The sequence below is a fragment of the Triplophysa rosa genome, linkage group LG9, assembly GCF_024868665.1.
Source record: "Triplophysa rosa linkage group LG9, Trosa_1v2, whole genome shotgun sequence".
Taxonomy (NCBI): domain Eukaryota; kingdom Metazoa; phylum Chordata; class Actinopteri; order Cypriniformes; family Nemacheilidae; genus Triplophysa; species Triplophysa rosa.
This window is the reverse complement of record NC_079898.1, coordinates 11,435,677-11,462,172: the sequence shown is the minus strand read 5'-3', so window position 1 is coordinate 11,462,172 and position 26,496 is coordinate 11,435,677. Positions and strand designations below refer to the sequence as shown.

At 38.8% G+C, this 26,496-nt stretch overlaps 2 protein-coding genes across 6 annotated transcripts in view; both read left to right on the top strand.

Moving 5' to 3' along the window:
• The window catches only part of slc4a11 (solute carrier family 4 member 11), a 48,289-nt gene extending 29,201 nt beyond the window's left edge, over nt 1-19,088 (top strand). For 2 of the 4 annotated variants that reach the window (XM_057341775.1, XM_057341774.1), the window contains 15 exons: nt 1,574-1,697; nt 4,418-4,627; nt 7,160-7,219; nt 7,563-7,647; nt 7,817-7,942; nt 8,028-8,141; nt 8,780-8,912; nt 9,016-9,089; nt 12,823-13,048; nt 13,178-13,284; nt 15,243-15,408; nt 16,313-16,486; nt 16,596-16,791; nt 17,070-17,239; nt 17,996-19,088. In XM_057341775.1, the coding sequence (XP_057197758.1) occupies nt 1,574-1,697; nt 4,418-4,627; nt 7,160-7,219; nt 7,563-7,647; nt 7,817-7,942; nt 8,028-8,141; nt 8,780-8,912; nt 9,016-9,089; nt 12,823-13,048; nt 13,178-13,284; nt 15,243-15,408; nt 16,313-16,486; nt 16,596-16,791; nt 17,070-17,239; nt 17,996-18,062 (2,032 nt within the window). In that variant the 3' untranslated portion in view covers nt 18,063-19,088. The remainder of the gene's footprint in view (nt 1-1,573; nt 1,698-4,417; nt 4,628-7,159; nt 7,220-7,562; nt 7,648-7,816; nt 7,943-8,027; nt 8,142-8,779; nt 8,913-9,015; nt 9,090-12,822; nt 13,049-13,177; nt 13,285-15,242; nt 15,409-16,312; nt 16,487-16,595; nt 16,792-17,069; nt 17,240-17,995) is intronic. The other 2 variants (XM_057341777.1, XM_057341776.1) reach the window with 1 other exon arrangement.
• Nucleotides 19,089-21,116: 2,028 nt separating this feature from the next.
• rpia (ribose 5-phosphate isomerase A (ribose 5-phosphate epimerase)) lies at nt 21,117-26,415 on the top strand. 2 transcript variants are annotated; one of them, XM_057341681.1, is made up of 9 exons: nt 21,117-21,449; nt 22,603-22,663; nt 22,761-22,816; nt 22,904-22,963; nt 23,152-23,216; nt 23,438-23,506; nt 23,660-23,801; nt 24,116-24,215; nt 25,476-26,415. In XM_057341681.1, the coding sequence occupies exons 1-9, from the start codon at nt 21,261-21,263 to the stop codon at nt 25,568-25,570; spliced, it is 837 nt and encodes a 278-aa protein (XP_057197664.1). In that variant the 5' UTR covers nt 21,117-21,260; the 3' UTR covers nt 25,571-26,415. The 2 variants fall into 2 exon arrangements, with proteins under 2 accessions (XP_057197664.1, XP_057197663.1); XM_057341680.1 differs by having other exon boundaries at nt 25,350-26,415.
• The last annotated feature ends 81 nt before the right edge of the window (nt 26,416-26,496 follow it).

Genomic DNA, 26,496 nt, shown 5'->3' with positions numbered 1-26,496 from the left:
AGTTTATAAAATATACAAGGAAAACATGAAGCACAGAAAGAGTGACTTAGAGACATAAAAATACCCCGAACCTAGTTTCAAGTGCTTTATTTTCCAATTATATTCTATTTATTTAAAAGGTCTTGTTTTTTCCCTCTTTCTTCATGTTTATATTGCAGCAATTTTAACTGACTTTCAAATATCAATTAAAACAAAGCATTAAAAATAATATAAACAAAGCGTTAAAACAAATGAAACCTTATCAAGTTAAAATTATGACCGATTTTGATGTGTGGTGATAAGGAAACACTGCTAGATCAGTTCCAGCCAGTGCCGTGGTTTCTGGAGGCCATTGAAGAGGCGGATGGCCTTGGGGAAGACGCTGTCAAGAAGGTGGGAGGTTCTTGTGTGTATGGATTTCCATTGTTCGCCTGAGGGAAGCAAGGTGAATAGGTGATGGCCAGGACGTGACAGGTCTGAGGAGATCTTGCAAGCTCAAGCTGAGGTTCTGGTGTCTGCATAGATCACCTGCTGTATCCTGGGCTTGGGATGCGAGGAGGCAGAGCAAAAGTAAAAAGTTTGAGAGTTTAGAACTCTGAGCAAACTGCAGGTTTAGAAAGTCTGTCTGCAATGTAAAGATCCCTCAGAAAAAAGCATAAAACTGAGCTTACCCTGAAGCGCTAACTGCCTGAGAATAAGATAAATGTGGAAATACTACAGAATAGCACCAATAGTGTGTTTCATATGAATGTTTGGAAGACACAGCTATCCCGGGGTATTTCCCATCTTTAAAGTCTTTGTGTGTCACATGGCAATTATGACAATATTGACAAGTACAAGGAAAATCATTAGGGCTCAAGTTTCAGAGTCTTCATTGACCTCAGGGGAGAAATCACACTCTTGATCTCACCATTTACTGTCACTCCAAGTGGACCTCATGGAACCGCTGTGTAACACTCACTGAATGATGCAGTGTGAAGGAATGTGTTTGGATTTATTCTACCAATATCTGAAAGCAGTGTAATCTAAGATCACTGAGTCATAGTCACTGGCTTCCAAATCTTTAGTGTGTTCAGCACAGCATATATATATATATATATATAACTGTATGTACACTACCATTTAAAAGAGAACATGTTATCAGATTAGACATTTTTATTTTTCTCCTAAATATTTTAATAGAGTTGATTGCATTGATATAAACTGCAAAACAGGTGGTGGCAGGCATCAAACAGATGGAAACCTTTATAACTTTATAAACCAAGAGTGCTGGAAGTGCCTGTTTGACTGCCCATGACCAAATATTATGTTGACACCCCTGTTCAAGAGCTTTCTGTAATCCAGTTAGACCTCAACCAATGAATTTTATAACGTTTATGCTGTAATCCCATTACATATTAAATTCATCTGATACTGTCGGTGTGTAAATCATAAAGATGATTTATCAACTCTTTCCTGTAGCTCAGTGGTTAGAGCATGGTGCTCACAACGCTAAGGTCTTGGGTTCGATCCCTGGGATATAGTATAATGCGATGTAAGTCGCTTTGGATAAAAGCGTCTGCCAAAATAAATGCAATGCAACTCTTTATGACAGCTGTAATGTGAAGAACCTGCAGAGACGGCACGTGTGTATCTCTCGCCTGGATCGTCCGCAGAACTGGGGGGAAAACTGTGCGGAAGTCCGTTACGTTATTCTCATTCTTGCACCTTCTAAAATGGTAAGATAACGGCACCCATTCACATACACATAAATGCAGAGCTAAACTGAATAGCCACCACTGAGTCAACCGACTGAACATTTTGTCTGTTGCTTTGTTGTAAGCATGTGTCTTAACCATGCATGATGTGATGAAACTCAGTTGACAAGCTATTCATCTGTTCTCAGTTCACACGTATCTGTATTGTGTACAAGCTTTAAGTCTTCCAGTCCTGGGGCCCGTTTCAATAAGGAGGTTCAACCAACTCTAGGTTAAACCTTGAACTCAGAGTTGGTTTACTTAGAAATTAGAAACTTTGAGTTTTTGGTTTCAGAACAGCTGATCTGAGTTAGTTCAATTTACTCTGGGTACCCTGGGTTAAGCACATGCACCACGACTATAAAAAGCCATCATCAATGGAGCTCCGATATTACGATTCACTATGGCAACGGCACCAAAAAAAGCAACATGGCGGCAGAAAGCACTTGAGAGTGAGGCACACTTTCCACTCTGCATACAGTGGATTTACTAATATCCTGAAAATGACTTAAGTTTAAATATATAAATTGATAAATGTACCAATAAACAAACAAATTAATCATTAAATGAATGAAACAACAGAAATAAAACAGAAATAATAAAAAAAATTGTATGTTCTCACTAGCCATGAGTGCTCTAGTTACGCGAGTGAGACGTCATGGTGTATAGGACACCTGTAGGGCTTCAGACTCTCATGCAGAATTAGACTGATCGCCGCTTCGAACCCTGCTCAGAACAGATTTCAGTTATAATGGCTTCACGTCAAAATTACTTGTTTATTTTATCGCTTCATTTCTTCATGTATGTCTGTATTTATTAATTTTTTTATTCATGCACTTTATTTATACATTTTATTAAGTCATTTCTCATCGTCCATAGAAAATTATGCTCTGATGTAATACACGTACGGTGGCTGATGTTATTGATGTAAGGATGGATGAGATATAGTTTGAGATATCTAATTCACTGTAAAGAAAAATGGTACAGTTTTAATAAAAATGCACAGGGAAATGACAAAATTCCACTCGGGTCCTAAATTGCTCTCCTGAAATCAAAGTACAGTCCAATGAATTATTGCAGCCACTTCATGAATCCTCTATAAAAGCACATATGACATATAAGTCACTGAGATGGTCTCTGTGTGATCAAAATGTGTGCCATGAATGACTGTATTAATGAATGAATGAGTTACACCACTTGCGCTTTAAAAGGGGTAGGAGATCGAAATAAACTCTGGGTTTACCAAAGAAAACCTGCTCCCGACCAGGTTAGGTTTACAGAGTAAGTTACTATGGTTACTGACTCTGAGTATAAGTGACCTCTCTTTTAGAAACAAGCTTGAGTTACCCTGCTTTCTCGGGTTTGACATACCTCACATTCTGAAACGGAAAACCCAGAGTTTCCCTCATTTCAGGGTTAATATACTCAGAGTTTTCACGAAACCTCCTTTCTGAAACGGGCCCCTGGTCTTGTGGTCTTGTTCATCCCCCAGCAGTCAATCTGCAAAGGATGTGATGCCGCCGGCTCATTCAAAACTCATTGTGTTATTCCTTGCGTCTGTGTTTACATCGTAAATTTGTGTGTTTGTGTACATGTATGTGTTTACATCTGTTGTTGTAATCACTCTGCCACACTTTCCTTCTCTCTTTCTTTGTTTCTGATCATACGCTCATCTCTCTCTCTCTCTCCATAAATCACGAGCAAACACACACACATTTTCATTACAATAAAAACAGGATTGGCATGCTGGCACGTGTAGATACGTGCAGATACATCCTCTTTTGTGTGTTTTAAAACAAAGGGTTCACAAATGTTACATAAATGACAGAGTAAGTTCTGGCATGAAATTCTAAATGGCGCAGTCCTGAAGTCTAAACCAATCTGACATAATAATTACCTCACGGTGAAGCTGATTGGTTCCCTCCGTATCAGCAACCAATGAGCTTGCTGCTCTACGTTTAAATCTTGGCTAGTGATTGTTGTAGCGTGCAGCGCGTTTCAGAAACCCTCCTCCTTCCCCAGCTCCACTTGTATAGATCTGCTACAAGGTGATCACGTAAGCTGTGGGGGTTTATTCGTATGTTATATGTGCAGCAGCAGTATTCCTTATATGCACACAGCAGCATGCTGTGCTTGTATTGGCAGTAGCAAGTCTCCGTACTTGCTCCGCAGCAGCAGCAGCGTAGCAGATCTATTCCGCCAAGACCAAACACATTTATATGTCATGTACACTACCATGCCAAACCCCCCGAGAGTTGTCATAACAGAATTTAAATACTAAATGGACTCAATCTTCCTCCTTAATCTCTGCATCCTTAAAACATGATACATTCAGATGTAAAGTTGTGTAATATAAAAAAAGAATGTATCTTGAGTTTTTTTGTTTGACCCACTGGCAAATTCTTGTCTATTAAGCATAAACCTCACTAAATTGTGTTAGATTTGGAAAACAATTTGCCAACGGGGTGAATTTATCTTGTTGTACAGATGTTTAGATATTTTTAATGGGAAACAGAGAAACAGAATTTTTGCAGTGCAGAGAACCGAGGAAGAGTGCATGTGTGCTCTGTATTATAAAAGTAAGAGCATTATGATAGACATAAAGTTGAAAATACAGTGTCAGCAAATCGGATTTAGTCTTAATCACCAAATGTACACATGCGTGATCTGTGTGTTTGACATATCCTTTCCTCCCCTCTCAGAAAAGCACTAAGACGGCGATGGAGCTGGGCAGGACGTTCGCCAGCATGTTCTCCGATATCTCCTTCAGACAGAAGCTGCTAGAGAGTAAGACTCAGGAGGAATTTAAGGAGGCGCTGGTCATCCAGAGGTACCACCTGACCGCCACAAAGCGTAAAACTACGGCTGTGGAAGGCGAAGAGACAGACCCACATAGCCAAAAACCACTGAAGGTGTGTGTGTCGCTGCTTGTGCACGTGCGGTAACGTTTTTAGGTCCAAACCTGAGTTGAATGCTATTGTCTGTGTTTGTTCTCTCTTCAGCTCTCCTACCCGAGCGTTTCTCTATTTCATCTCCACCTGTTCATATTCAGCTCACACTCCAGTGACTTCTAATAAACATGTAGCTGCTAATAAGACTTTGTCTTGTTTCGTTACTCGAACACAAACTCGGTTTGGCATATGTGAGTGTTAGACCACCCCGGCTGAGGTTACCCACCTGTGCAAGCCCTCTCATTTCTTTGTAAAGACACCAGCGGAGGCCCAAATAGTTGTGATTTTGTTTTCTTCGTTTTTCACTCCATCACACATCTGAGGAATGGTAACCAGGTGGCGAGGATCATTACTTTGTGTGTGTGTGCATGATCATCTGTGCGTGTGCACACAAAAAGCTATTCATCTTTGGCAAGCGACCAGGAAAGGTCTCTCTCTCTCCCTCTCTCTGTCCGTCTCAGACACACACACTGTCATGATGAATAAGTGTATCTTGGTAATGAACACTTGAAGCTGTTTGGCTTTTTTAAACATAGCTTGAGACAGGTTCTATGATAGACAGGAAAGAAGCTTGTCTGCCAAAAAGAGGCTAATGTAGGTCATTAATACGAGACGGTCAAAACGATCCGCTGCCAAATACTGACCTGTAAAACCTGTTAAAATGAGATTAGTTCTTTATGTTAACCATCTGGACACACACACACATTAGTGTTTCCTACAGAATTGCAGCCCCTCCGCCTACATCGGTCTGTACTAAGCATAACAAAACACGTATATTTTTTTGGTTACACCTAATAAGGTTCAATTCAGTAACGCTTTTTTGATAGAATTTATTAATAGAGGTTAATGTTAATTTGTAAATGTACTATTTTTAATTGTTTGTTTGGTTCATAATATATTAACCATTGTTATACATGCTGAAATATGAAAAATCTAAATGAAGAAATTTCTTCAAACTAGGGAAACTAGTTTAACCTTATTGCGTTTTTACCACATTTCACTGTGAATGAGATAAGTACCATTTATTACAAAACATATTTGAGCACATATTAATATAAACATCCAGTAAAACTTAGTTAAATTTTCATTTACTCACTTCTAAGTTGTTCCAAATGGTGAACACAAAGATGTTTGGACGAATGCTTGTAAGCAAACAGAAGAACTGGCCACCATTGACTACCATAGTAGGATAAATTGCGTTAGGATAGTAGGATAAATGAATTTCTTTTTCTGTTGAACACAAAAGAAGATATTTTGAGTAATGTAGGAAAGCAAACAGTTCTCGGACACTTTTGACTACCATTGTTATTTTTCTTACTGTGGTGGTCAATGGTGGCCAAGAACTGTTTGGTTACAAGCCTTCGTCCAAATATCTCAGAACAAAGAGATTTATACAGATTTGGAACAAATCGAGGCTGAGTAAATGATGAAACAAATTTGTATTTTTGGGTGATCAGTTATTTGTTCATGATTCTGACTATACTGGTTGCATTGCATGTTTGTTTTTCTTGCCAACGAAGACAACATAATATAAAGATGTGTTTAGTTATTTTTTAGTTTCACTTTACAATACCCAAGTCTTCAAATCTCATTACATTAAGGGCGTATTCACATATGCCATTGGTGTGATTGCTCTGTTTATTGCTCACGGTTTATTCGTGTAAGTGTGAACGGTGCCACCCGAACAAGCGGACCGAGACTGCTGGAAAGATGGGTCTCAGTCCACTTTCAAACGAACTCTGGCGCGGTTCGATTGAAACATGAACGCAACACGGACCAAAGGCATCGAAGCGAACCAAAAACAGGAAGTGATAACAATATACGACCCGAAAAAAAAGTGTTTATTAGATCTGTGCTTGCGCATGTAACGGAGGAATTCCTGGCGCCGTTTTGACTGCTTTAAACATTTCATGAGGTCTTCGCGAGTCACCGGCTTGCTAAAAATACCCTCATATGCGCAGGCATACACTCAGCGTGTATAACCCATGCAGCACTGTGCACACAGCATTGTTTTGAATGTCCGGTAAGCTCTGTATCAAAATATAAACCATAAAAGCTGTCCAATCACGTTGCGACTTTACACGTAAGCTGTTAGGTTCGTTATCTTTAGGTTCGCTGTTAAAATGCCAGTCTGAACGCTAAGCAAACCCGGACTAAGTTATTTTTTTCTTTTTCGGTCCGGACCAAAAGAACCGAACTACAAATATGAACGCTCCCTAAACTCTTTCTTGTGGTGCCCTAAATTCATAGTGATGCAAAACCCAATAATACTCTCTCTCAGGCACACACACACAAATACACAATGACAGCAACCTTGCTATTTTTTAAAATGCTTAAACGGTTGTAGTTTTCTGAACTGCACATATGTCACAGGTTTTTCGCTGATGCAGCATTATGTTCATGTTTACAGTAATGTAACGCTTCGCTGATGTAGCTGTAATGCTTTTGCATTGTACTAATGCTGTTCTAACACTGGGCTGTCTCTCTCTCTAGTCTGCAGAATCTGTGTTCTCTCATCTTCTGTCTCTCTCTCTGCTGTGCAGGGGGCCCTGTGTGAGTGCGATTACAATGAGCTTCTGTGTGTATGACTGTGTATGTCACTGAGTGCCTGTGTGTACGTGTTCGTCTGCTTTAACACAGTATTTCTTCCCTTGCAGTGTAAAACACTGTTTGTGTTTGCTTTCGTGTGTGTATGTGCTGTGATTCTGCAGGATCTGCTGTACGTGTTGTATGTTGTGTGTGTTTTAATCCTGTACCTTGCCCTCTGCGCTATTGCAATACGTGTATTTAAATGTTTTCATATACTGTATGTAGATGTGCATGCATGTGTGCGAGTAATCCTCTCTCTCTCTCTTTCTGTGTGTGTGTGTGTGTGTGTGTGTGTGTGTGTGTGTAGTGTAGAGATTTTTTCAGAGTGGGCAGAGGAATCTATGAGGATCTTTGCCGTCGCCTGCCTCTCTACCCATCTGACTTCACTGATGGTGTGTGTCACGCACAAACTTGCATATCTAAACACAATATATATCACAAATAAATCTTATGTGATGTAGAGAAAGAAATATTTGGTAAGACAGTTCACAGTCACAGTTTTTTGACAGCACTAATATTTCTTCACATGCACTTGTGTTTGTATGAATGTGTTTGTTTCAGGTCTGGTGGGTAATAATAAAGCCCTGGTCAAATTCATGACAACGTCCATTTTCCTGTACATTGCCGTGCTGCTTCCTGCCATTGCTTTCGGCTCGCTCAACGACGAGATCACTCGGGGGGAGATTGGTGATCACTCACACAAACACACATTATAGATGTATGCACACGCACGCACACTCACAGACTGAGCTCTTCTCTGTCTCTTGATTAGACGTTCAGAAGACGATTGTTGGGCAGAGTATAGGAGGAATCATCTACTCACTATGTGCTGGTTCCCCCCTGGTCATTCCACTGACCACAGCACCCATCGCTATTTTCATCAGCGGTATGTACAGAAATGCGTCCGCAAGCATGCAACAACAGATTATAGATGCACGTTCACAAACACGCATACCTTCGCGCCTTCATTTGTGGTCCTGGAATATGTTTAGATCAGCACGCGCTGTTTGTTGAATACTGTTTGTTGATTGGGTAATGATGTGGAGTGTTTAGAAAGCACTGCTAACCGCAGGATGAGGTGGAACAAGACTTTTAATCTCACAAATGGCAGAATGTGAGCCCAACACGGCCCCCATTTGTTTGGGCAGAGGCGGATGTTTGCCCTGGCTGAGATGAGATTTCTCCCTAAAGCTCATTCCTGCGGATGCATTCGACACTTTCTCTGGAGGACAAATGGTTTTGTTGTAGTTCATTCTGTTTAAAACAGAACCGCCACATTAGATTGTGGATTTATCTGTAATAAAGATCCATCCCAATCACAGATCCTAGGTTTCTGTTGATTGATTCAAAGAATTATTTAACCTTTTATGAAAATGTTTGAAAACGCAAGATTTACAATGTGTTAATCACGTCAATATAAGATTTAAGCTGATTACGGTTTATTTCACATGTCTTTGTTTCTGTTAATGCGAGGGACCAATAACCCTTATTTTTTGCATCTGTGTAATGTTTGTGTGGATCCAGTGATTAGGGGGATCTGTGATGATTACGAGCTAGATTTCCCAGCGTTTTACGCATGCATCGGCTTGTGGAACAGCCTCTTTCTCATCATGGGAGGAGTCTTTAACCTCAGTCTGCTTGTTAAGCTCTTCAAGAGGTCAGAAACACACACGCTCACCTGCAAATGCAGGGAACATACTCCTGAAGTCATTAGTGCTGAGACTTATATGCTTTTTGTTCTTGATGTTTATGACCCACAGGTCGATAGAGGAGGTGATAGCTTTGTTCATTTCCATTGCTTTTGTAGCAGATGCAGTTAAGGGCACTGTCAAGAGTGAGTGCTATACACACACATGTACACAGTTAAGCCCTTTGGAATGATGTGGATTTCTGCATGGATGATTCTTAGATGACAGTATAATCTTCATTATAAGCATAGGGGAGAACGGGGCTAGTTATTGCGCTCTTTGCTTCAGTGAATATTAGTCAGGGTAGGTTTGAATTTGAAAGTCAGTTTCTGTGTAATTACATATAGTTGTGTGATCTTAGCGACTAAAAAAGTTTCTACGTTTTGTGAGATCCTGAAATGGGAACCTGCTCTTTATTGGCACTGTTTTTAAAGGAAGGCCTTATTTTGACATTTTTTATATTAAATATAGCTGCAAGCAGAGATATGGGGCCAAGCCCCCGATAGTGCCGCAAGCAGGCTGGCGCATAACAACGAGAGCAAAATAGCAGAAAGAGAACATGCGTGAAAAACAGACAGGTTGAGAACAAAGCCAAAGCACACAATTTACGTACAAGTACGGAACACGCCCACAGCCGGATTCGAACCGCTGACCCCAAAGACTCCACGTTAGTGACTTAGCGAGTCTCGCCACAGAGCCGACATCCCTCAACTGGGCTGCTGAGCAAAGCTGATAGGGTTGTAAGTAGCGATATGTAACAATAACCAAAGTTGAAGCTATGACAGCGCACAGCCACGACAGCGCACAGCCACAAAAATAATTTGCACGTGAAAAACGGATTTGTTTAAAAAACTGCCAAGAATGAAATCACAACGTTCACTTCATATATACAAGTAAGACATACAAGAGTGTATGTCATACATACAAGAGTGTGCCAAGTTTCATTTTCCTATGTATATTTTGCATCATTTTCCTATTCATAGGGGAAGAAGAAGAAGAATACCAACAGAAGCAGCAGAGGGGCTATGGCCCTTAAAAATATGATGTAATAAAAGATATGACATACTGTAATAAAAAATCTGTTTTCAGCAATATTTAAACAGCAAAACAATTACGAAACAACTCGTCAGACCTGACATTTATGAAAAATATTGTGGTCCTACAGAGTTCAACCTGTCAGTAGAAATCAATGTTTACTAGGTTTTCTTGTTTACCGAATAGCTATTTCTGGATTCTCAGTGAAAAGAAATCACAAATATTTTTTCTGATCCAAGGCTAGTTTTGAACTAGATGTTTAAAGGCAACTATTGAAACCACCGCTGGAGAAACAAGCATTTATTCAACTTGTAGTGAGTACTAGCCCCAGTTCTCCTCTATAAATGTTATTTCAAAACACATAAACAGACATTTTAACAATTCTCTATTGAACAAATGTGTAAAACTTATAATGGTGAAATTAATAAATGTATAAAACTATAATGGTCACAAAGCAATTGTATACAAGCTATGCGTTCCTGTAGCATTACATTAGCATTCAGGTTCAATTCCCAGGTAGTATCGCGTAGCCAGACCTCCATATTACTGAAGGTCTGGAAACTTTGGCCTCTTTCATTGGCCAAGACCCGCCCAAGAGGCCTTATTACTGACAGGTAAAGCAAGCAATCACGTTGAGTTTTGTGCCACATCATGTTTAGAGACATGAAAATGTCCCCACCGGTGTACATTCACGAACGTGTCAAAAGTTAACATCAACAACAATGATTATAAGTTTATGCCGTGATCTTCGCATGCTTTTATGAATTAAAGGGGTCATATGACACGGCTAAAACAAATATTATCGTTTGTTTTAGATGTAATACAATGTGTATACACGATTTAAAGTTAAAAAACGCTGTATTTTTCAATACAGATTTTCAGAGCTCATCGCTCTGAAAAGCGAGGTGTGTTATGATTGGCCAGTTAACCAGTGCATAGTGATTGGTCGAATACTGCAAGCGTGACGGAAATGTGACGCCTCTTACCATATTTGGAACATCAGGTTCCAAAGCAATTGTACTGACAGGTACGCCCACCTTACTTGCGTATACATTTGGGCGGTCTTAGTCAACTCATACCACGAACTGACGTAGATTTGTGGGGGTGTGGTTACACGAGGCGTTTCAGGCAGGTCTGGGTGAGCATTCGCTTTTAGATAGAATGCATCTTTTGTCCCGACACTTTTAATTTTTGAAATTTTATGTCTAACACATGCATGGGCAACTTATAACACACCAAATACACAGAAAACACGTATTCGCGCCATATGACCCCTTTAAGCATTTAGTCGATCGTGATGAATTCTTATTGCAACCGATGTGAACACAACAGCTTACGTCTTCGTTCAGATGGCTTCGTATTGTTTCCAGGTGGACCGTTAAAGAATGCGCCACGCACGTCTCCTGGAAATCCTGTAAAATTCAACCAATCAGAGGACGATTTCGGACATGCTGAAGTGTTTCCAGAAAAGTGTGCCTTATGCATCAGACATCCGGCCAACTTATAGCTTAAATGTATAGTATAGCTCATTAATGTAAGTTGCCAAAATGCATAAATGTAAATGTACAAAGTACAGACTGGCAAAGTACAAAAGACCCTAGAAAAAGTAGAGCTCATAAAACCTAAAATGTTTACCCAAGGCTTTGAAAGATTTGGGCCACGATCAGGCAGATTAGCACCATGAGTTCAGCACCATTGTTGTGCTCTAGAAGAAGCCAGTCTGATGTGTAGCAGGGCAGCTTCAACAAATGTCACTTGCACATAAAAACCTTTGATCGCTAAGAGTTATAATCCTACAAAGGTTAGCGTCAAGGAGACACCACAGAATCTTCAAAGAGGTTACACAGAACCCAAGGCTGACTACAAATAATCATGTTTTTCTCACTGTTAATATTGTCTGCTCGTAAGTCTACCATTAGGAAAACATTGTACAAGAAAGGTATTCATAGATAATCTTCAAAAAATGTCTCGTAGGAGAACATTTTAATAAATGAAAAACACAAAAAGCCGCGTACCATCGCCAAACCTCATCGTAACTGAAGGATGGTGGGGGGAGTATAATGATATGGGGCTGTTTTGCGGCCTCAGGGTCTGGACGGATTGGAGTCACAGAGGAACCAGTGAATTCCAATATATACCAGGGGCAGAAAATCACAACGTCTGTTTGTGATCTGAATCTCAAAAGAAGTTGGGTCATTCAACATGAAGATGATCCAAAACAAAGCAGTAAATTAACATCAGGGTGCTTCAAACAAAAGAGATGCTGTATTTGAGAATGACCAAATTAAATGTCCTGACCCCCTCCGTTTGAAATGCTGTGGCATGATGTGAAACAGGCCGTTCGGGAAAGACATCCCAAAAATGCGCATGAACCGAAACAATGCGCATGTGTTATCAGCAGAACGCATTGCTTGATGTTACTGGCAATAAACGAGATTCCACTAAAATAAATGTTCACATGCTTTTTCCATCAATAATCTTGATTGTTTAAACCAATTATTCAATAAAGATGTGGCGCAGAAAACATTTACGCTTTGGAAGCCATTCACGCAGGCTGTTCCAAGACCTTTATACAATACACACACACAAAATGTAGATTTTGCACTCACATACTGTTTACATATATTTAGACGTATTAGGAACGCACAAATGTGTTTTTTTATTGTTATTAATAAGAAACTAATTGCCTTCACACACTGCCTTTCTCATACTATAGACAGCATGCGATTGTTTTAAATGAAAAATAATAAATGTCAATGGTTGATACATTGGTGCATCTCTACGTTATATGATTAAAACAATCATAATTAATATAAATCATTTGAACTTGTATCTCTTTCACAGTTTTTCACGAGTACTACCATGCTCCCACCCTAGCCAATGGGAGCGCAGCAGAGTTAAATCGCATCAGCGGCAGTATACATTTAGGGGAACTGAACCTGACAGAAGTGGGGCCAGTGTCCCTCCCGGAATCCTTCATTCTGTGCACACGAGCTCGGCCACTTCTCTGTCTCCTCCTCATGCTGGGCACATTATGGGTGGGATACACACTCTACCAGTTCAGGAGGAGGTGAGTATCTTTCTCCATAACACACCTGCAGATACACACACACACAGTCACACACACACACTGATGGGTGTTTTAAAGAGTGACAGAAGCCAATTTTGACACCCCCATCTTTCCATTTTTTCCTGGCAGTCCGTTTCTGCATGTGAAGATGAGAGAGATTCTGTCCGACTGTGCTCTGCCTATCTCAGTGCTTGTCTTCTCTTATGTGGGATCATACATCTTCAACGACATTGCCTGTGAGTCATGTGATCACACTGTGTGTGTTTATGTTGCACATACACTGACACTAGCAGACATTACATTGAAGTGCCCCGGTATGTTTTCACATCACACATAACTCAAGCTTTTAACTAGATTGAGCTGTTTTTTTCAAGTTGACCTGGTTGTTTATAGCCACAGCATTTTATCAGGTACAGTATATCATATGTCAGTCTTTCTCATGTTGGATGTCTGTAAATCAAGGTACTGTAATTTATTAGGGCTGTTTACTAAATTAAACATCACGTTACTTTTGTTCAAACTTAAGATAAACCCTAAAAAACAACTATGGTTGGGTGAACTATGGACATTTCCAGCGTAGTTTAAAACAACTTTTGGGTTTGTGCATATTTTACCCAATGGGTTGAAACAACCCAGTATCTGTACAGTGTTAGTATTAACCTTTGGAACATAACTCATCCCTCACTGTTGCTGTTGCGTTTGTAAGTGGTCGGACTTATCATGTGGTAATGATTAAAATCCCATAGACTTATGTCGAAGGACGGACCTGATATCCATATCCAGTGACCAGTAAGCATTTCTGATTATCCCAACATAGGGTAGTCTAACATCCTACAAAAATCTCAGAACACCTTAGAAACTACATAGCACTCCCTAGCAACCACGCGCAACCACTGGCATCATGGCTGTGAGTCAGGCAATCACTTCTTATATTTTTATTTAGTTCAGTTTCTCCAAATCACTATAGTCGGTTTCATCGGACGCACACACCTCCGGTATGTGTTTGGTTATAATATAACAATTTATATTTAATTATATTAATATTAAAGTGATAGTTCACCCAAAAATAAAAATTCTGTCATCATTTACTCACCCTCTTGTCCTTTCAAACCTGTATGACTCTCTTTTTTCCACAGAACACAAAAGCAGATATTGTGAAAAATGCTGTTAACTAGACCCCATTCACTTGCATTGGTTTTGGGTTCATACAATAGAAGTGAATGGGGGCCAGTGCTGTTTGGTTACCAACTTTCTTCAAAATATAATAATAGAAAAGCATACATGTTTGAAATGACAAGAGGGTGAGTAAATTATGACAGAATTGTCATTTTTGGGTGAAATTTATTTTAATGTGTTATTATATATTAATTGTGTTGAATTAAATAAAAACTACTCAGCAGTTAATTTTTATGTTGTTTAACAGTTTTTATGTTGTTTCCGCTGAAACCGTCTATATATACATTTTACCAAAGTAGAGTTTTTTATTCCTAATACTTCTTTTTTTTTTGCTTTGGCTTAGTTTTGATCATGATAATTTATTAAAACAAGGGAACATGACATGATCTCATTTATGCTATAATCTAAGCAGAGAAAAGCGATTATAATGATACAATAGATTTATTATGGTAATTTTTAATCAAATATGGGAATAGCTTCAATATGCCAAGATTCAACATTGAGCAATTTTAAATGACATGTACAGTAAATAGCTTGAAAGGTTCAGTACTGAGAATCTGTTCAGATTTGGCCTAGTGCGTGTCCAGGAAAGCATGCCAAAATAAAAAACCCTACCAACACTTACACACACACACACACACACACTGTACTCTCCTTTTTTACTGCCAGCACGTTACAGCAATGCCAGTCACACCAGCTAACACTATATTATGCCTCCAACTTCTCTGTCATCAGTTCAGTGTGGGAGTATAACTTGATTTTATTTCTTACCTCAGGCTCTTTAAACGTTCACTCGGCTCTTCAGCACTGCAACAAGGAGTCTCATATTTAAAATTAGATCAAATCTGAATCCCTCAAAAGATTGGTCTGGTTTTGCAGGGAAACGGTTGAGACCTGTTGCATATGCAGATCTTCACAAGTCCAACGTTGAGTGGGTTGAGTCACTGTAGCTTTGACTTGTGCTGAATCACACTGTGACTCTGAGCTGAGCTTGAGTATTTCATGATCTCTCTTCCAGTGCCGGTCTTTAACTTCCATGAAGGTCCAGTGTTTCGAGTGGCCCCGCTGGATAAGCTGACCGGAGCGAGTGTTCTAAGCGCAATGGGTCTGGGCTTTCTCCTGTTTCTCCTCATCTTCATCGACCAGAACATCGTCGTGTCCCTTACAAACGCACCTGAGAACAGGTTCATGTCATGTGAAATAAGCACACACTGACAAAATATTGTCAGTCTACTTAATCTAAGAATATTACGTATTATTTGTTTCAACTAGAAATCAAATTTTCCTCAAATTCTGAAAAAAGAGAATTATAAGCTTAAAACCTCCCTACTGGAGCTATTATAGTTTTGATTTCAGTTTTATTCATATTTTGAATTAGATTTTATTTTTTGTTTTTTATTTTTAGCAAATTTGTTGCTTTTTGTCATTTATTTTATACATTTCTGTATAAGAATATATATATATATTATTATTAAGTTAACATTTCTCCTTTTCGTTTAAAGTTTTTCATGTCATTTTTGGCCGATATTTGATTTGATTTCAATTAACAGAAATCTTTTAATAGTTTTAGTTTTCGAAAACTATAATAACCTGACTTGTAACTGACAAACACCTGATGTTCTTACCAGGCACAGTGCTATACAGCAACAACGATAAATCATACAGTATCTAAGATGTGTTTACACTGACAGCAGTTTATAACAAGATATGCAAATGAGCTGCACGACACACCGACTGGGCCGACAGCTACCTGTCACCGATATGGTTAAATACTGCGGTCGAGCAGCAACCTTCAGCAATTCAATTGCAGATGCAAACAGTGCTCACGACAAGACATTTTGTCAGTCACTTGGTTTCCATCACGTTACGTCTGGTAGCCCCACCCACAGTGAAACCTCATTGGTCCTACTCCACCTTCTTCATTACCCATCAAATACATTCTAAATGGCTGCGATTCGTTAGCTTTGCACAGCATTTTGCCTTCAGCTCGCTCAGAGAAATTGCTTTGTGCCTGGATAGGACACTGGGTCAGAGTGTGTGCAATGGCCTTGGTCAACGCTGTAAGTCATGACTGTGTCTGGGCCATAGGTTACTGAAAGGCACAGCGTATCACTGGGACCTGACTCTGTCTGGCTTGATTAATATTTTGATGTCTGTGCTGGGGTTACCGTGGATGCATGCCGCATTCCCTCACTCCACCCTGCACGTCAGACAGCTGGCCATCGTGGAAGAGAGGGTGGAAGGAGGACACCTTTACGAGACGTGAGAACACCACAGCACACCATCAAAAATCATTACGTGAAGCACATTACAGTAGATATTGGCACAGCACCATTGGTTTTAAATGATGTCTCTATGTGTGTGTTCGTAGTATAGTGAGTGTGAAGGAGACGCGGGTGACCTCACTCGTGGCTAACATCTTGATAGGTGTGAGTGTATTTCTGCTGCCAGTCCCCCTCCAGTGGATCCCTAAGCCTGTTCTGTACGGCCTCTTCCTCTACATCGCTCTCACCTCCATCGACGGCAATCAAATGTGCGATCGTATGGCTCTGCTACTCAAAGAACAAGTGAGTGTGTGTCTGCGCGTTTGACGAAAACAAAGGCAAATAGAAGTCATTGGTGTTTTGTGAATAAGGATACAGAAGCCAGTACAAATGCACTGTACAAATAAAGCAACACAGCGCCCTCTACTTGTCATGGACAGAAATGTCACAGTGATGCATTTTGGTTAAAATAACTAATTAGTGAGTTTTGTTTGTCTGCACAATGGGAAAATTTAATAGAAACATATGTCATTTCTTTTGTTCCTCTTGTTGCTTAATATCTCTCTCTCTTATTTTCCCAGACGTCCTACCCACCCACTCACTACATCCGCAAGGTGCCGCAAAGGAAAATCCATTATTTCACTTTCCTTCAGATGGTGCAGCTGCTTTTCCTGTGTGCGTTTGGGATGTACCCTCTACCGTACATGAAGATGATCTTTCCTCTGCTAATGTTTATCCTCATACCCATCAGGTGAGACTTGAAACGCTTTTAAAACTACCTGGACATGTTCAACTGTCTGGAGTTAGGCGTATCGCTGTACTGTGTACTGTAATTGATATGTGTTGGGGCAGACACTATTATAACCATTACAATTTGTTTCTTAATCAGTATTTGAAGAGTTTGGTTCCAAAATGAGATTCTTTTGAAGTTTTTAAAAACTTTCAAAAATCATGTTTTCTATTATTTTATCATGTTTTATTGTGTTAGTTAGCTGTATTTGTTTTGAGTTATTATGGCTTAAAAATTAAATCTCATTTTGGAACCAAACTCTTCGTTTATATCTTGATGTCAAGTAAAAATATCTGAACTGTGTTTAATGTTTAACTAATATTATTATATTTTATTATAATTATATTAGCCATGAAGCCTAGGTTCAGTTTTTCTTGGCTTTTATTTTGTGAAACCTAAAACAATATTTAACGAGGTTTTTGCTTGAAGAATGAGAAAAAAACATTAACATAATTCAAGATATATTTTTCACCTATGCTTATTTATTTACACCAGAGAAACCGTAACAGTGCTCAGACTTTTGATTGTTGTGTGGCGGATGATAAAACATTCAAAACATATATTGGTATCAGAAAATCATATAGTTTTGAAGATGGGCCTTGTTGAAGTGGGTCAAAAAGCAACCAGTTAGCAATGCCCTAGCTCTCGCTAGCTTTTCCATTTTCTCCAGATGCATTTTATTATGTTAACAAACCTGTAATTGTACCTCTATCTCAGGAACTGTCTACTGCCCAGGATCATTGAGGCTAAGTACCTGGACATTATGGATGCACAGCGCATGTAAATGCATGCGCACTCAGCCTCTGAGCAAAGGACTCTGGGAATTGTATTTCTGAAATGCAAAACTCTGTGAGGATAAACCAACTTATTCTAGTGATTAACAGCAGGCATTCTGGTGAAGCACTGAACGAGTAAGAGAGAGTTTAGAAAAGAAGGATATTTAGAAGAGAGAGTGAGAGAGATAAAGAGGGGAAGGAGACGCCTGTTCACCGAGTAGAAAGACAGACCGCTGTCTGACTGTTGACCTTGGTCAGTCACTGCTTGTGTCATAATCTGAATTCTACGCCAAAGTCCCCCCCCCCTCTCTCTGGTCTATTATGATGCATCCACGCATAGCGATATGGATAAAACACGAATGAGACGTAAGACACCATCACACATACTCTCAAAATTTGTGTCATAGCGAAATTACACTAGTGTTTACTCCATCAGATCATAGTGTTCTTGACACGACTGGTTTTTCAACACGAGACTGAAGCTCATCTTCAGAGACTGAAATCTGTAGCAATACCTCTTAATGCTGAATCTGAACACACGCTCAGAGCGTGTCTCTCGTTCACAACCTCTCACGCGGTCAAGTTAAAAAGCTGTTTCTCATAGATTTTCCAGTGCAGTTTGGTACATATCAGCGATGACGAGTAATAAAGAAGTGAGCATGGACCAAAAGAATACACTCGCATTATTATTAGGAAACTGTGTCTCATAGCAATACACCGGATTATTAGAGGCTATCGATATGTTCATGTTTTCTGTCGAAAGAGTTGTCTTTTGAGGTTATAGACTTCTAGTTTGGATACCCACTGATGTGTTGAGAATGTATCATAAGCGCTGGTGTTTCAGGGAGAAGGAGAAATATAAGCAGCATTTCTGTGGACCTTATTCACTGCTGAATGACATTTAAGCTTTGCACATCAACAGGACACCAAAACTGTGTTCCCTGCCCAGTCACACACACACGCACACACACACACACACACACACACACACACACACACACACACACACACACACACACACACACACACACACAGAGGCATGAATACAAACAACACCTAAAAGAAAGGCACTTACCGTCATGACCGTCCATTACAATATATTCAAAACAGAGAAGGCATGCCTTTTATTAGACATCAAAACTGATTTCTAGTACTATTATGTAAATTGTTTGTGTTATTTAAAGCAACTAGAAAAAGTGGTCAGTTATATTATACCCCTTCACTATAGCCGTTTTCAAATAATTTCTAAATGAATCCTTCTTGTCAATACGTGTACTGTAGCATTGAGAAACCCCACAAAGTGAGGTAGAATTGGAGCTTATAGACTATTTGGACCAAAACAAGTGACATTTCCAGAGAGACGGGAGTCGATCGACGGGTAAACGTTGAAGATATAAATGTAGACGCACAAAAAGACAAATCGTATGAGCACCTGTGCACTTAATCGTAGGCAATACGAGATTAGAGAAAGCTCAGAACCAGACCGGACTGATATTGGTCACGAGATTTAAGCTTCAGAGTGAGAGAGAGATAAAAAAGTTCATAAGTTAAAAAAAGTTCATTTGTTCATAAAAGTTCATTTTCTCTCGCATCATTTGCATAAGCAGCATTCCCATTTCTCTCTCTATCCTCCCTTTAACAGTATCATAGTTATTCTCCTTGAATCCTGACCTCTAGTGTTTCAGTAATCCTATTTGTCATTGGACATCTCTCAGTATTTACTGTAATATTGAAGTATTCAACTTTAATTTGTGATTTCTCACACCTGGGTGGGATATATTGACAAGTTCTGTTCTGTGCTGTTTGGATATTGTTTTGGATTTTTTTGTTTCCTAATCTTGAATGTATAATGTGTAGATTTTTATATAGCACATAAAAATACATTGTCAAATTGATTTTGTCTAACAGATAAGCTAAATTTGTAAACTGCAATATGTAAAAACTAAGGTAAATAAGAGACATGTTTATTGGAAGGATTGTGTGGGTTTAATAGGGGTATGCTATACACTGTAATCTAGGTCATTTCAAGCTGATTGCCAAATAAAGAGATATATTGATACCCATTGGTTTCTGCTGTCCTTTGTCTCTCCCTATAGACCATATCGCAAGACGTAAACAATGCTGGTCCAAAAAGAACTTCTGTTTCAGATGTTTAGCGCTACTCTTTTACACAAAATACAACCATAACATTTATAAGAGAATTACAACAAAATCAAAATGTTAAATTATTTATTTACGATTTAATTATGTATGTAAGATTTCTAATTTAAATAAATAAAAATGAAACCATAAATAAAATAATAAAAATGAAGTGCTACTGGACCACAGCACTAGTCCAGAAGCACTTCCTGTTTGTTTTACGTTTTATATTTTATTATTATTTATATTTTGTATATATGTTCAATTAAGTCTTAAAGATGTTTCTTTAACATTTTAGTATGTTCTGTTGGTTGTATTTTGTTGAACCGTTTGTGTCAAACAACTGAAAAAGTGCTGTTAGGCCATTGCTATTAATGTCTTGCAAAATGGTCTGTACAGCCTATGAATGAAGCAGTTACGCTTTATGCATTTTTGTATAGTATTTTTGTCACTTAAAATTATTTTTGTCTTGAAATAAATGCCATAAAGGCAACCTCTGAATTTAATATGCAAAGCTTTGCCTAGAAGTGGTAAAATATTCAAATTAAAGCGTACTGTGGTTTTACAATTCTGAGGTAACATTGGATTGTAAATACATGTATATTATTTAATATTAGGGCAATGAGAGCTTGTCTTACATTTTCATCAAAACAGTTATGTTTTATATTTGTTTAGGCTACTATATTTGATAGCAATACTATTTGTTTTACAGAAACTCTTGACAAATTGATCTATGGTTGGTCGTACAACAAATAAAGAAGTTAAATGTTAACTATGAAACAATGTTTCACACAAATGTTTTATGGAAAATTATATTTTAAACAAAGATTGTGGAAATAACTTCTGTATAGACTGCTGCTGCCCACTAGTGGTCATGTTAAGCATAACGATAACAAACAGCCATAGATTTCTCTATTTCTCCACACACTGCTCTGCTATTGGCCCGCTCTGATAACACCTGCGATTATCTGCTGTTTTGACTGAATTATCACCACCATACCATAATGTCTCACTGTCCGGGTCTATAAAGTGCGTTTCGTCCTAATCTCAAGCCTGTTGGTTGTGTGATGAGGTGGGTTGAGATAGCAGTGGTCAGCAGCAGATCTCTCCTCTCGGTATCAGTGTCAGGAAAACACGCGCATTTGCTCCAGTGGAGGAGACACGTGTGTGACAGCGGCGCGCGGCATCACTGCACACTCATGGCAGAAGAAGCTAAAAAGCTAGCAGCCTATGCTGCTGTCGACAACCATATAAAGGTAAGATTGTGCATTTTTCATTAGTCTATGTAACGACGTCTACATGTTACAAAATACTCTCGTGTCGCTAGCTTTATAGTAGTTTTAGGGATGCTAGCTAGATGTCTTGGAAACAGTTACTAGCTTACATGATACGTTTCTAATAAACTTCGCTAGCATACAGTGTAAGTCTAGCTCATGTCATAGTTGCTTGGACTCCTGTCCCATGTTAGCATGCATACTGTAACGTTAAGCTAGGTGATAGAAGTATACTAAAGTTTCTCAAATTAAACATTAAACCATTAGCACGTTTACAAATGGCTATGCGTGGACTTCCTTTGGGTCACCTGGGTCAACAAAAGTGCCATGTGTGAAACATTATCACTAACACTTACTTTGCACACTAATAAAATGCAGTAAGTTTGTGTGCATACACACAAGCGCCACGTGAAAATTGATGTCACAGTAACATTTGTTCATTCTGTGATGGAATAACACTGTATTTTCTCAAAATAAAATGACAGTCACTTTTTGCTAAGGCTAATATCATTGCTAGCATCGTATGCACTGTTACTTAATACAAACATTTCACCCCTTTATTTGTGTGATTTTACACAATTTCAGCTTGTTTATAAATTAATAATACACAGCAAAATTCTGACATCACATGATTCATATTTTTTGACGCTGACTGTTGTCTCCTTGGTAACCAGGTGTAGGTTACTTACTTAAAGGGACAGTTCACCCCAAAATAACAAGAAGATATTTTGAAGAATGTAGGAAAGTAAAACGTTCTGGGGCACTTTTAACTACCATTGTATTTCTTCCTATGGTTGTAGCCAAAGATGGCCAAGAACGGTTTGGTTACAAGTATTCTTCCAAAATACCTTTCTCTGCTTTCATCAGAAGATCAACGATTGTTTATATAACTTATGATGAGTTAATGATGACAGAATTTTATTTTTTTGTGGAAACTGTTCCTTTAACTTTGTGCACTGTTATAGTTAAGTAAACCCACATACACATTTTTATTTGGATGGTAATTGATTAATCACACAAGGGTCGATTAAATAATATTTTACATGAATCACTGGTACAGGCTGGACTAGTGTAGTGGGTTGAACTTTGGATTTTTCTGCGATCTGACCATTGTTTGTTTTCTTCTCATACACAGAACAATCAGGTAGTTGGTGTGGGCAGTGGCTCAACTATTGTCTATGCTGTGGACAGACTGGGTAAGACATACAGTATAAAATAATACTACGTAGTCATGCACAACCCCTTAAAGGTCTCACCTATGACAATTACTAATAAATAACATCATCCATCTAGCTGAAAAGTTAAGACAGGAAAAGCTGAACATTGTGTGTGTTCCCACATCATTCCAGGTCAGTATAAACCCCCTGTGTGGACTTAAACTAATAAGGGATTTTGGAACTTGAGCTAACCCTCTTATTTCAACCCTGTTGATTTAGGCCCGTCAGCTGATTCTGCAACACGGTCTCACTCTGTCAGATTTAGACAGACATCCTGAGGTGAGTTGGCCAACGAATGAACGCACTGACTTGGGTTTAGGGTTGGGTTGAGGCACATGGTTACCCAATGCAACTTATTAGAAATACTTAGGATTTGGTGAAGAATGACTACAAGTGCTTTAACAAGAGCATCTCACCATTTAAACTATCCAAAGGCCACCTTCTGATGTGTTTTGTTTGTTTTCTAGCTGGATGTTGCGATTGATGGAGCTGATGAAGTGGATGCTGATTTGACTCTGATAAAGGGAGGAGGGTGAGTCTGAGCTTTCTGATTTCTCTCCACTTTGTTGACCATTAACTTCAATGACTAAAGATTAAGTCAACTTTGGGTTATGTATTATGATATTCTACTTTTTGTCTTACTGTTTTTGTCTTCAAACTGGAGTCTATACATATAGTATGCTGTATACACTATTTTTTATTAGTAAAACAATTGATCACAAATGTAAATCATCTTTTTGTTTTTCAAAATAGGGGATGCTTGGCCCAGGAGAAGATCGTGGCTGGTTGTGCCAAACATTTCATTGTCATAGCAGACTATAGGTGATGCCTAAATCAGTGTTTATTTAGCATGCTGTAATTTCTATTAAACATTTCTCCTCCATATCAGTAATGTTAAGTTATATTTTAGATTAACCCATTGCTGTAATGATGCAGTAAGGTGATGTGATGTGCCGTTATGTCGTGTGTGGGCAGAAAGGACTCTAAGGCCTTAGGCCAGCAGTGGAAGAAGGGTGTGCCAGTGGAGGTCATTCCCATGGCGTATGTGCCCGTGTCCAGAGCCATTGCCAGCAGGTTCGGAGGAGAAGCTGTGCTGAGGATGGCTGTCAGTAAAGCGGTATGGAGGTCTAGATTTATATCTCTGTCCTTTTTTCTGTATGTTCACCATCACCATGATTCATTAGGTTTACTTCAACATGAAAAAATGCACACAGACTCGTGTCATTCCAAATCTGTGCGACTAAATTTATAAACAATATTCTGATCACTATTGTACATGATGAATATAAATGAGGACTGGCAAACTCAACAAGAGCAGTAAATGATGATAGAATTAATATTTTTGGGTGAACTGTTCCTTTTATGCATCATGACCCTCTGATGCAAGATAGGTGGTCTAGTCAGTAACAATTTCACAATATCTGACCTTAGGGCCCTGTGGTTACTGATAATAGTAACTTCATCCTGGATTGGAAGTTTGAGAATCCTCAGAACTGGAAAGAAGTCAACAAGGCCATCAAGATGATCCCAGGTCAGTACAGATAAATGGAAAATCAAAGAATAGTGATCAGGGCTCGACATTCACGCTTGTCCGGGACAAGTGAATGTTTTGTATGGGCAAGTGAGAGAGAATTTTACTTGCCCGACCGGACAAGGGAATTATGTGCACAGTTTAACATGCAACACGAGTGATGGTCGAGGATTTATCTGCGTCTGCACTGTATGAGAATATGAACACATGAACTTCATCTCCAGAGTTGCTCTGAGAGTTTATTTTACGAGCGCTTTACTGTTTGAGTGAAGCTATCGGCAAACAAGCGTCTTCCCGAAGACCCGTCAAAATAAAAGTCCCGTTAAATTGAACACTCTGACAAAAAATACTGTAGTGTACTATAGTACTTGCTATTGAAAATTGAAGTGCCCTCGTAGTAAATTGATAAACATTGTATACTGTATTAAAGTTCAAAAACAATATAGTAAGAATTGTACTGCAGTTTACTATAGTAAATACTATAGTATACTACAGTAATTTATGTGGACAAATATACCACTATTGTATAGTAAAAAAGGAAAAACACAGAACTTAGAAATATTTAAAAAATGTAGGTAATCTAAAAATGATATGGCCCTAATTTATCCATCTGTATATAACATTAATGTCTTTTGTCAGTTATCTGCCTAATCATGTTGAACTGCACTTTTTCTGCCTGTGCTACCAAACTTTAAACCTCTCTAGCACCAGTGCTATGTGCAAGTTAACTTACAGCCTTAACACTAATAATAATTACTGTTTGCCTTTGTTTTATAGCAGTCACGGAGAGTAGGCCTATAACCAAATTCAGGCTGCCAAAGAGGACACTAGTTAATATGCTTAAAAGCAAACTTGACCAATTTAAATCCGAAACAATTATATTGATTATATTATATTCTAATTCAAATGAAATCATTTTTTTTATCTTTGGACAAGTAGTTTTTGTACTCGGACAAGTGAATGACAAATTTACTTGTCCGACGGACAACCACATGACAATGCTTAATGTCAAGCCCTGGTGATTAACTGATTTTTGGGCAAGTCTGCATGTGTACAAATCTGTAATGTGCATTCCGCTCTGTTCTTTCTGATATATCTGTATACATTTATTAAAAGCCTTTCTCTGATATTAAGGTGTGGTTGAGACTGGCTTGTTTGTGGGGATGGCTGAGAGGGTCTACTTTGGAATGGAGGATGGGAGTGTGAAGGTTAGAGACCCTCCGGTCAACTAAGAAGAAACTTTCTCTGCTTATATGACAGACCAGCCTGCACACCTCACGTGCCGTTTAGATACACAGACTCCGGCAGCTCTTTCTCTACGGTTTTACGGTACACAAACCACCACTGTCCTGTAAGAGGCATCTGATCAGGACACTTCCCATAATCTTATCGTGGTGTGTACATGAAATGTGGCATTTTATGCACCAGTGCCACATTAGCTGGATCATTTTTCTCTCATACTGTCTAAGTCTGTCTATGATGAGTCTGCGGTGATGTTCTGTGTGTTTTTTTGCCTTCTGTACTGCTTTATGTTGTCATACTGTACCATGAAAGTTGTCTTGCATTGATGTACTATGAATATTATGTGTATTACATCTGTGCCTCTTTGTCATAAAGCATATATTTAGAATAGCTGCTGTTGGCCTTAAAAATTCATGCCTTTAAAGTCTGACAGTAGAGCTCACACAATCACCTTAGTCTGTTCTATGAGGTTCTTCAAAGTTATTGTAATCATTGAGTCTGGCTTGTTTTGGTATGTATTGTCAGATCTCCTCCGATGACCAAACACGAGATCTCAGATCTTTCTTGTAGCCTTCACCCGTATACATTGGTTAGTTTTGTTCAGCTGTCAGACATTTCAGAGCATTCAGCATCTGAACAAACTACACTATTTGGAGGGATGAAACTCTTCTCAGCTTTAGGTTTTGATTTTGTGTCATTTGTGCCTGTGGCCATGAAGCAAGTGTTTGTAGGATGAAAAAGTGTGTTTGCGGCTCAACTGAACTCGAGCAGGCCTTATTTTTCACATTTTTGTTAATGGAGTTTCTCCACAGAGGTCACTGTGAGTTGTGGGTGTCGTAATACTTTTAAAACCAGCTTATTGTTTTACTCTCCCAATTTTACTGTGATGCTGAATGGAAATTTAAAATGTTGTACTCTGGATTCTGAATTCAATATTAAAACAGGACCAAACAGTGAATTAACTCATTTTTAGTTTTCTTTGTCGAAAACGTTATAGAAGTACTATTGGTTAATGATCGTCAAAGGAATAGTTCAGCTT

Excerpts from the sequence above, each read along its gene's own strand:
- rpia (XM_057341680.1), top strand. The coding sequence starts at position 21,261 with ATGAGGTGGGTTGAGATAGCAGTGGTCAGCAGCAGATCTCTCCTCTCG. Across the intron at positions 21,450-22,602 it reads CTGTCGACAACCATATAAAG|AACAATCAGGTAGTTGGTGT; the intron begins GTAAGATTGTGC and ends TCTCATACACAG. Across the intron at positions 22,817-22,903 it reads GTGTTCCCACATCATTCCAG|GCCCGTCAGCTGATTCTGCA; the intron begins GTCAGTATAAAC and ends CTGTTGATTTAG.